At 40.9% G+C, this 11189-nt stretch overlaps 1 protein-coding gene across 3 annotated transcripts in view; it reads left to right on the forward strand.

The window, feature by feature from the left end:
* The window catches only part of bcam (basal cell adhesion molecule (Lutheran blood group)), a 45546-nt gene that overhangs the window by 21339 nt on the left and 13018 nt on the right, over positions 1-11189 (forward strand). For all 3 annotated transcript variants that reach the window (XM_025061578.1, XM_008324270.3, XM_008324271.3), the window contains exons 2-3: positions 7931-8055; positions 8149-8365. In XM_025061578.1, coding sequence (XP_024917346.1) covers positions 7931-8055; positions 8149-8365 — 342 coding nt within the window. The remainder of the gene's footprint in view (positions 1-7930; positions 8056-8148; positions 8366-11189) is intronic.

Genomic DNA, 11189 nt, shown 5'->3' on the forward strand with positions numbered 1-11189 from the left:
TATATATATATATATATGTGTGTGTGTGTGTGTATATATATATATATATATATATATATGTATATATATATATATATATCAAATGAGAATGCAGAAGTTAGGATTCAGTCTTAGCCGCTGGTAATGGAGACACATATAACGGAGCTACCTAAATGAAGCGGCGCAGATATTTAGCCTGAGAAATGACCGGAATTATTTTTGGCTAGCCCTAAATGAGTAGGACACTCAGGAACTTCTTAAGTTTATCGCAGAAGCAATACATCAGAGCTAATTTGCAGACGTACTTACACGGCACTAGAACTCACATTACTGTATTAATCACCTTACAAGACGTCTTAGTTTCTGCTCAAGAATACAGAGTTGCAACGTCAGCTGTATAAATTCATTTTCTGCCCGAGGCTTTCTGGCATGTTTTTTCTTTTCTTTTCTTTATGACCTTCTTTCCAGCACCTCCCCTTGTCCTTATTTTCTCCTTCTGTCTCACTTAATCTACTTTAAAAAGGACAAACACCCACTGCCTTCCAGCGACAACACTCGCTCAAACACACTGATTGACCGCAAAAGCTCACATTGCCGTGTTGGAAAGTATTTGACCTCTTACTTGGTTGACCTTTGCTGAGCAAACAGGAAGGGTAAAAGAGGAATCTACAGTAGACAAAAGCGTGACCCTGTTGCCCGCTTCACACTGTTCTGAGCCCTGAGCTGCCTGGAGATGACACTGCACACACACAAACACCAGTTCATCTGTTATTTGAGGGTTCAACAAAGATGATGTTGACTCTCTTCCCTCCGACACACACGGACATGTACACGTTCTCGGCTCGTCTCTGCTAAGACACAGATCTTCGCGTGGCACTGACCCTGGACCAGGTCCAATTACTGCCGGGTTCGGCCCAGTTAACAAAAACTGATGTGTACTCACACTAATAGCCTTATGTTTGACTCAGCTCCGCCAACGTCTAATCACTGGAAACATCAAACTTTCCTAAACCCCCTGTGCTTGCTGCCTCTGCGTGACTCCGTCTCCGTGTCTATTCTTTGCCAAGCTGAAATCATCATAGGATTCATAATTGGGTTAAACCTGGTTTAAGTGCTAATCACACCAGGCTCCACCAAGTCTTGTGTGCATCAAAGAGAAGAAAACCGTGTTTACTATCAAACTGTACATGTTAAAGCAGACACCAGGCACTCAAGATTAAAAGGACAAAAGACAGACAACTTAGTGATTTTTTTTTTTTTTTTTTTGCATTGACAACATAGTGAGATGACACACCAGCTCCAGTAAACCTTTTAGTTCCGAACCATGTTGTAAAGAAAATGATCTGCTGTTAAATGACCTGTTGGTTTGACTAAGTACAAGGTTGTACTGATAGTTAGTGTTAACCGGGGGCCTGGTGGAAGACCTCCACTGCTAGTTCCAACCTGCATGGTGCATGCAGGTTTCTGCCTCTTTCTATCCCCCTCTGTGTACGTGCATGTGTGTAGCTGCAGGGTACCAGGTGTGTTTTTCCCTCTCTCTTCTCGGGTGGTACATTGACACAAGCCCAGGCAGGAAGGCCAAGGCCCATCCATATCCTGTAATTGTGGTACAATGGCTTAGTGTGTTGCTACGGCACATCCAAGATCAGCATATCTCGTCATAAATCAGATCCCACAACTATCACACCTAGCCCTCATATAAACACCCGGGTATTAAAAATGGCAGAGATACCATTGTCTTAACCAACCTGTGAAATCTGAGGACATGGTCTTGGCCTTGAAGGCTTGGATAACATCTTTGTAGAACAATGGAGCTCAGGTTTCAACCTGGTGCAAAAACAGCAATTTCTATGTACATTTATAATATTCGACAACAAAAAATATATATAATTTTTTATAGATTTGTTACTATGGAATTATAGTTGTTAATTTTTCTGAGGCCTCTGTTTTCACAGTCTGGACAGTTTTACTAGTGTTTTTTTAGTGTGTTTTGTGTCAAACATAAGGCCCGTGGGCCAAAACTGGCCCTCTCATAAGGCCCGCGGGCCAAAACTGGCCCTCCGAGGGGTTCAATCTGGCCCGCTTGATGAATTTTGAAACTAAAAAAAAAATTCACAAGCACATGTTCGGAATGTTTTGTCAAATTATATATCATTAAATACAAATGTTTTCTAAGTAACTTAAATACCTATTTGCATGGAAACTAAGGAGAAAATCATGGACTTAATGTTAATTATAGGTAATTAAGCTATGATCGTGCTGGTCCGGCCCACTTGACAATTAATCAGACTGCAAGTGGCCCCTGAACCAGAAGGACACTTGAACAACAGACAGTACTACACAGTACTTATATGTATTGTACTAATAAATCACAAACAGTAATATTATATTTTAAAAGGTAGAAACATTATACCACTGGATTTTTACGCTCAATGCCAGTCCGTCTGAATTCTCGCCTTTCCGCACTTGTCCGTCATCTCATTGTGTTCATTCCACTCTCTCTCTTTTGCCCTCTTTCTTCGACACTTATTGTATTTCAGTGTGTTTAAGTGTGTGTTTCAGCAGCTGCTGTTCCTGCGCTGCACCTGTCCTCGTCTCATCAGTCAGCCTGTGACAGAGTTCATGCCTAAAATGGCCCAACCCCAACATTCGTACCCCCACGAATCCCCTGGGCATATAATGCCCCCATAGTTCCTCAGAAAACACACAGTATACACACACACACGCAGATTGGATTTTGTGTTTTATGAGGTCATTTTTTTAAGACATATTACATTCCACAGCCTCTTATTCCATTTCTACTGAACCTAAATCCAATATTCAACCCAAACTAACTTGAACCTCAGAAGGACCTCTTAGCCAGTGAGGACCTGAAAAACATATTTTCCCCACAAGTGCAGTAAAAATTAGATCATGAACCAGCGATTGTCAACTGGTGGCCCGCCAAATTCAGCCAACTGTCATTTTAAAATGACAATTTTTTTTCTTATCCTACTCGAAAACCATAATATTTTTATTTTCAAAAATATGTAAATGTTTCTTTATGGAATGCAAAAAAAAAAAAAAAAGAATAAACTAAATAAATCTAGTAAGGGCAAGAGCTAATAAATTTGAAATGTTTCTTTATGGAATGCAAAAAAATAAAAAATAAGAATAAACTAAATAAATCTAGTATGGGCAAGAGTATGGGCAAGAGGGCATGGCACACTATATAGAAAAGGCCACCACCGTCGATGGAAATAAATGTAATTGAGTACATGGACTAATACAGTAAAGTCCAGTCCAGGACAATAAATATCAGTGCCAGGTCCTGTTGCCAAAACTGCAGTCACGCGCACAGACACTCTGGCTCAGGAAGATGATGAGTATTACTGCTGTGAGTCAGTAACATGGTGTTGGTGTAGTTATAGTAGCCATTACAACATGCGGTGGGAATAAGGCCACGTTCATTTTTAGCTCAACTTCTGTTGCAGGAAGTGAGTCATCTAAGTTCAGCTAGTGAGGACTGATCTGCATGTATTATTTTTTTTTTATGCTAAGCTAAGTTTTAGTTTCACTATGTGTGTATTCATCTGCATTTGTTAAATGGTAAATGTTTTGATTTAAAAAACGATTAGATTGCAAAGGGAGGCAGTACTAGTAGTTCATTAGAATCAAATAAAAAATGTCATTTTTACTTTTTAGATTTGATTGGTCACCAGGACTAGGACGGCGCTACATAAGTGCAGGCCGTTTGACCTTTCACACTATGTCTGCGTTTTTAGTGCGAAGCATGCGAGGCTAATAACCACACCCAGAAGTTACGGCCCAGTTGGTCACTGTGGCTTTTTCTCTCTGTTAGCTACATGGCAGTTGTAGCTTGTGCCTGACATACTGGCCGGTTCTGTCCATTTGAGCTTTGTAACTACACCGCTAACATTAGCTAATTGACATGAATAAGCTATCTTTGACAATCATCGGGAGTTAATAGAACAACAAAAGTAACTAATGAACTTTTTCACCTACAAGAAAAATAACCCAGTCCGGGAGTTAATAGAACAACAAAAGTAACTTTTTCACCTACGAGAAAAATAACCCAGTCAGCCAAATGTGATGAACAAATGTTATAGTTTGAACAAGTGGTTCTTTTAACATGTGACCTCAGTTCTCGTGACTTTCAGGTTGTGTCTTCTATCACAGGACAGCGTTTGCTTTGCCAACAGTCTAACACTCTAATTCTTTGTGACGTCAGAGCCGTTTTAGACCACACACACAAATGCTGGTACCCACACAGACTCACAAATAGACTGTGACATTCTTGGTTGAGCAGGTACTGCATTGTCATTTTGTGTCTGCTTCACCGGTTCCATCGGAGAAAGCCTTGCACTTGGTTTATGTCCCAGTCTTGGCACCAGTGCCAGACCTCATGCTCTGATTGTTTGACACAAGCTGACAGTGACCTTACTCTGTTTGGATTGATAGAAACAGGAAGACAAGCAGGTATCACAGGAACATTTGCAAGGCAGCTTTTCGAAACGCCACACATCATCTGCTGTTCCTCTCTTTCCGACGCCTTTCCCCTTCGGTGTTATTTTTCAATATTCTCTCTCTCTCTCTCAGTCCCTTGTTTTTTCCAAACACCCACGTCGCAACAGTGAGTTAGCGCCCTGGGTATTTAAATATGCTGTTTGAGAATTGTAAATGAAAGGAGGAGTGAAACAGAGCGGGGAAGAAGGAGACTGGCTCCTTATTTTTATGCCCTGAATACGGTATTAGCTGAGAGGAGAACAGCAGAGGAGAAAAGCAAGGGCAGTCAACAAGATAGAGGGCCCAGCTGCTCTCTTTCTTAATGAAGGGCACCTGTTTTGTGCCGCGCATCTGTGTGTGTGTTTGCTGAAGAAGGCGAGAAAGAAGTGGTGGTATACAGGGAGACCGGTCAGAGAAAACAGAAAGCCTTTAAAGATGGATCTACATTAACTTTTCATTAGACACGGGCGTGATTCTCTGCTGCTCTTCTTCACTGAAGACTGAATCTTTATTTTTTATTCAAACTGTACATAAATGTGGGATTTTTTGGGGGGCCTGGTTCGGTTGCTCATTAATATCACATGCATTATAGATATCCTATGCGTGTCTAGGTGTGTGTTTGGGTCTGTGAGTGTGAGTGTGTGTGTGCGTGCAGGAGCTGGAACAGGTCACAGGTCACCGTCTGACCATGCTGTTCCCATCTGTCTTTCCACCCAGTCACACAGCCGTCGCACAACGGCTCACACACACACTTTCCCGTCTCTTTGGCTAAATCCGATTAGCCGACCTGCATCAGCTAACAAGACCCCCCTGTAGATAAGCCCTCCCTCACCACAGCCCTCAGCTCTCTCTCTGTCCTTGTCTTTTTTTTTTCTTTCAGACAAACAAATGTGCACGCACTCGGACCTTGAAATGCCCTTTATTTACATTTGGAAGCGGAGCAAAGATTATTATTCCTCACGTCACTACTTATTTATCAACGTAAACTCTTAAGCTTTACAGAAATGTACATTCAGACCTGATGGCCCCAATTAGGAATCATAAGCAACCGCAAACCAGGATCGGCACAAACGTCACTGTATCACGGTAGAAATATGTTCGGCAAAATGTTCTGCATTACTGCTGTAAGCAAAATAATCAGGTTGTTAATTTAAAAAAAAAAAAAATAGGAAGGGTGAAAAAAGTATCTTACTAAAGAAACGTATAATAGCAATCTACATCCAAACTTTTCTGAATTCCCCTGGCACGTGCTAAATAACCTGAAAATAAAGAATTTAGGTGTGTGTCTGTGCACGTGTTGGCAACATCATTTGATTTAATACAGTATGTTGGCTGAGAGTGTGTGTGTGTGTTTTTCCCATGCACTTCTTGATGGGCCTCTTAAATCATGAGTGCTGCCTAAAAGCACTGCACTGGGTTTACTCTCACATTCTTGTGTGTTTGCTTGTCTGACCCGCTTGTTTGTGTTGGCACAGAAACAGAGGATAATTTTCTCTGAAGCTACATCCCTCTGACAAACTCTCGACATGAGATTGGGTTTGCTAAAACTAATGTTGGATTGCCTACTGGGAGCTACTGACTTGAGGAAATTACTTGATATGGGTAGGATGTTAGCTGAGCATTCTTGTAGTTAAAAAAAAAAGAAAAGAAAGAAAGAAGGCAGGAAGGGAAAAAGAGCTGAAGATGGTCAGGAGGGAAAGTAAATTTGGAAAGAAGAGAGTTATTGAGGGAAAAAAAAAAACAAGGGAAACAAGTGGACAGGGACATGAAATATGTCAACACTCTTCTCACCTCTGACCTTCAGTGGTTTTTGGTATCTTTAGTAAAAAGCAGTCTTTCCCAGTTTTGTCTATTTTTATGTCTCCCTGATGTTCTCTCCTCTCTTCACTCCTTTGACTATCACGCTCCTTGTCCTCTCATATTTCTCCGCAGACACGCTTGAGCCAACACACTTTGTTCTTTCCCCTGTCTGCATTTCTTACGCTTACTTTTTGAAAGTACGATTCCCAGAAGTCCTCAGCTTTTTTGACAAATTCTCCGACGTGATCTATTATTCATGTGCAGCTCTCTCTTAGTCCAGAAACTAATGATGTGTTCATGAGCACACAGGATTCTGGGTAAGATTTTCATCAGCATCTTATGTAAATTAGCCGGCGTACACTTTACGGCTTATATATAAACATTAAAATGGACATGAAAAAAAAAAAGGTTTTATATCATTTTTCTTTTTTTGGAATGTAATAGAAAACAAGAGACGAGTTGAAATGGACGTCTTGTCTTTTTCATCTTCTATGAGTTACACACTTGTAATGAACTCTGCATTAAGGTAAAGATCAAATACTGGAAATATTTGATCTTAGGGCCTTAATATATAAATCACTTTATAATAAGTTCACTTTATAATGAGATCATTTTGTTGTGTCTCGGGCGACTAAGCGGGATTGATCTATTTTGACCTGATTGGCACTGGATTCGTTTGGAATGAAGTAAATTAATATTACTGCAGTACATTTTTTAGTATCAAATGACCTACGGACAGGTACAGGTCCCCAGACCAGGGGTTGTGGACCCCTGCATTAAATCATTTACCAGCTATCAGATATGATATGTTATTCTATCATTAGTGCTTTTTTTTTCCTTCGGAAAGCAAGGATTTAAAAAAAAAAAAAACGTAGCTGCAACAGTTTCCCTCTTGAAACAAGAAAAAGTACAGTAAGAGCCCATACATCAGCAGACATCATGTTGTCAGGTCTTATCTCTAGAGCAGTGTATATTTGTGTGGCCCTGTGTGTGTGTGTGTGTGGGTGTTTGCTTTACTGAGAGTGAGTGTATTCGTGCTCAGATGTATTTTCAGTGGAAAACAGCGCTGTGGCTGAAAGTGTGCTGTAATCTCAAACCTCAGTCTGTGTGTCGGTGTGTGACAGGTGATGAGTGTAGACTCCTTGAAACACTGCAGAACCAGGCCGTGCGCCAGAGCTGATAAACAGTTCCTGGGGTCATGACATGGATGTTCTCGGAGCAGCATTTGAACTCCTCCCAGTCCTACGGATATTGAACGCTCACGCTGGCTTCCAGTGAAGACGGCATGTGATTTCTCTGATATTGACATCGCATTTTTTTGACGCCCTCACTTCCTCCCCCCCCCCATCTTAAAGATGTCTTTTATCTTACATTTCAGCGTAACCATCAGCCTGTTCCTTGCTAACATGTTGTGTATGTCTTTTATCTTACATTTCAGCGTAACCGTAAACGTTCACTGCAGTCATTAGCCTAATGGCGGAGCACAGGGTTCAGTTAACATGATTTGAGCATTATTTATTTGTTTGCTACCCTATGAAATATTTAAAGTTTTGAGTTTTGTTCGTAGTTTTAAGAACAATTCAATATTTTGACTTTGGAATTCATATTCATTTGTGTTTTTTTTTTTTTGGTTCTTTCTTTTCAGTATGCAGCGGAGCTGTGACTGTGAATGTGGTCCCCAAGGTTGAGGTGCTAAAAGGAGACATGGCCAAATTGCCATGCTCATTTACTGGCGCATCATCAGGAAACACCATCGTGGAATGGTCCATTGTAAGTGACGAAGACCTTAACGTGTATCTATATGTCGCCGACATATATTTATCCTTTTGTTTAACTTTAAGATTTTTTTCAATTCTATTTCAGGAGGACCAGGGAACAAGGAAGCGAGTGGGATTCCGTCCCGAGGGTGGTACAGAAACAATCGATGAAGGCACCGTCCTTACGGGCCGTATCACCATCGGAAAGGACTTCTCCTTGACCATTAGTCCCACTCAAGCCTCTGATGAGCTCACCTTCTACTGCCAGGTTAACGCTGGACCTTCAGGCACTGCAGACGCTGCCACAATGTTGAAAGTCTTCCGTAAGTTGACCGCCATTAACTGTTACTTTTTTTAGCCTGAGCTGGTAGTTTATAAGATACCATAAGATTTAGTTTGATCCTAAACCGATACTCTACCTATAGCTTTTCTAAATATACATATATTTTGCTCCCTGATACTGGTGGGTGTACATATGGCTTAAATTAGCGGTTGTAAACTTGCAGCCTGCAGGCCCAATCTGGCCCACCAAACAATCGAATCCGGCCCACGAATGGATTCCAAAATTGTGGGACTCAAAGACAAAGATATCGGGTGGTGATACCGACTGTTAAGGCAACTAAAAAAAAATACTATTTAAATTCTGCTAGACACAAATATGTTTTTAAGTTTCATTTCGCACATAGCAACTATAAAACCACGAGTGACACCTGGCCACGGGATATCAAGAGTATAAGTAATCAGACTTTTCTAGAACAGTGTGGCATTTGGCAGGATAAATATTTACTTTACAACGTCCTGGGCTGTATTTAGCCTCTTCCACTGATTACTACTTCCCTTTATTAGCGTCCATGAGGTTAATCATGGCCAACCTAATCACTCTTGACACAATTGATTGATCGTTCAATCGCACCTGTCATGTCTCATATATCTCAACCCTAATTACCATCCAGATTTATTACCAATGAGTGAGGGCTGACCCTGGTGCAGTTTGCAGTGTCCTTGTTCGTCAGAGATCCCCAAACACATATCACTCATACTTTCGGTGTTTAGCAACAGTACAGAGAGAGAATTTTTTTTTAAAATCACTGGTATTTTTTATTTGACTGATCAATCTGTAAGAAATGGCATAACAACGTTTGCTTTGGTTAAAGGTTATTTTTCCAGTTAACCCAACAGAGGCTTATGGCACGCTCATAAAAGAAAAGGGGAAATATTAGCATTGCAGTACACGTTTAATGATATCTCCTACTTGTTAAGGCCCTGATTAGATGCACTGGTCCTGGTTGAAAGAAAGCGGGCCGTGACACACGGTAAATCAATGATTTGCTTTTCACATGTGAACACTTGACCTCATAAGGATACAAGTAACAGTCCTGTCGTAACTGAGCAGGACTGAGTTATGAGGGCCCCCATGGGTTGAGCTATTAAAGTATCAACCTGGATCTGTTTCTCTTCCTGGAAGTATAGCATTAAGTGGAAGCATCCAAAATTATAGGCTGCACATAAACAAGGCCTCATATCTGTCTGGAAGGTGTCGCCTCTCAAGTCAGTGACCACCGACCACCTAAGCTTTTCCCAAGAGATTACTGCAAGTACGTGGTGGATGAAATACCCTGACACCTCCGGTCTAGTAGACGGGAATGTCTAATACGGGTCTACAGCCAAAGCAGGCCGGCCCCCTTAGAGCCCCCATAGGTTGTGGGGCTGAATAGGCTGCAGTCTCCTGAATTGGATCTATTGTGTTACAAGTAGAGAGTCACTTGAATGCTCACAGTAAAGGCATCCTGTCACCATTCAGATTGAGTAATTGTTCAGGGGAGATTCAAACACATGTAGGCCTAGTATGAATTTTAGCTCCTGGTATAGAAATACCTTTGGGGTGATACGTTCTTTAATTTGATAGGTCATTGTCATGCTGTACGCTTTTACAAACTGATAGTCAGGTCATGCTGTACGCTTTTACAAACTGATCTTTTAGTCACCATTTCAGCAGAGGAGCTCAAACATGGGGCAAAGATGCAAACTAGAAGGCTAACCACTGAAGATGCTATGGCTAGCTTAGACAAAGGCAGATGAGCTGGCAACTGAGAATAGAGTGCGGTGTATTTACAGACGGGGAGGAGTTAACGGGACACAGTTGGGGATGGTTAGGTGTCACCACGGACAGAAAGACCGTAGGTGGGGGAAGGTGGACGGAGGAAGGCGTGGACACACATGGTAGGCAGTGGAGTGCCAAAGTTAGAAACACAAGGTGAGATGCAGAAAAACGGAAACAGCATCGATATAAGAACAAGCTGTGATCTTAACAATCACGATCTGACAAACAGTGCAAGGGTTGAATGTCTCAATTATCTGTTACAAACAGTGCAAGGGTTGAATGTCTCAGTTATGTCTGTTTACGTGGAGAATTTAGTTCATGCAAGCTAATGGCTAAATATAACGACCAAGGTTTTAATTCAAATATTTTTAAAACATGAAATGCTTAATTTCTTTTTCCTTCATTCTTTCTTTTATTATTTATTTATATATTCATTTTTAACAAAATGTTAATTTGATTTAATAAGTAACTAAACGAATGGGCCACTGCTAGCAGTACTGATAGAGGGTAAATCGTACAAGATGTTTACATGACTGAATGCATAACATAACAACACAAAAAATGCCTGTCGCAACATTTTCTGGTCAGCAGTTTTTTAGGACATGTTAAGCCAACTTTAACAGCCCTGATAATTACACTAAGGTCCAGGTCTCTGCAGTGGAAATGCACGTAGTTCCTGGAATTGTCCTTGCTTTCCGGCGCTGCAGTGTTTTGTAAATACAATTTAGAGCTTCCAAGATGTAAGAAAGACTTGGCAGCACATGTTATTACAATTGGCTGAGCGCTGTTGAAAAGAAAGAAAAACGCCTGGTTGAATGTTACTGTGCAACAGAGACACAGTTTATCTTTCCAGAAGTCACGGCTACAAACAACAATAAGGCGACCTTGTGCACGAGCCATGATTTTTGTTATTGTTTTGCACTCCGGCTAAAGTCAACCGCAACACTGTTGAAGGGTGAAAATCTCACGGAACTAAAATGATCAGGAGGCATTTGTGTTTAACATGTGTGCATTTTTATATATATATATATATATATATATATATA

The sequence above is a fragment of the Cynoglossus semilaevis genome, chromosome 13 (assembly GCF_000523025.1).
Source record: "Cynoglossus semilaevis isolate Cse_v1.0 chromosome 13, Cse_v1.0, whole genome shotgun sequence".
Lineage (NCBI taxonomy): Eukaryota > Metazoa > Chordata > Actinopteri > Pleuronectiformes > Cynoglossidae > Cynoglossus > Cynoglossus semilaevis.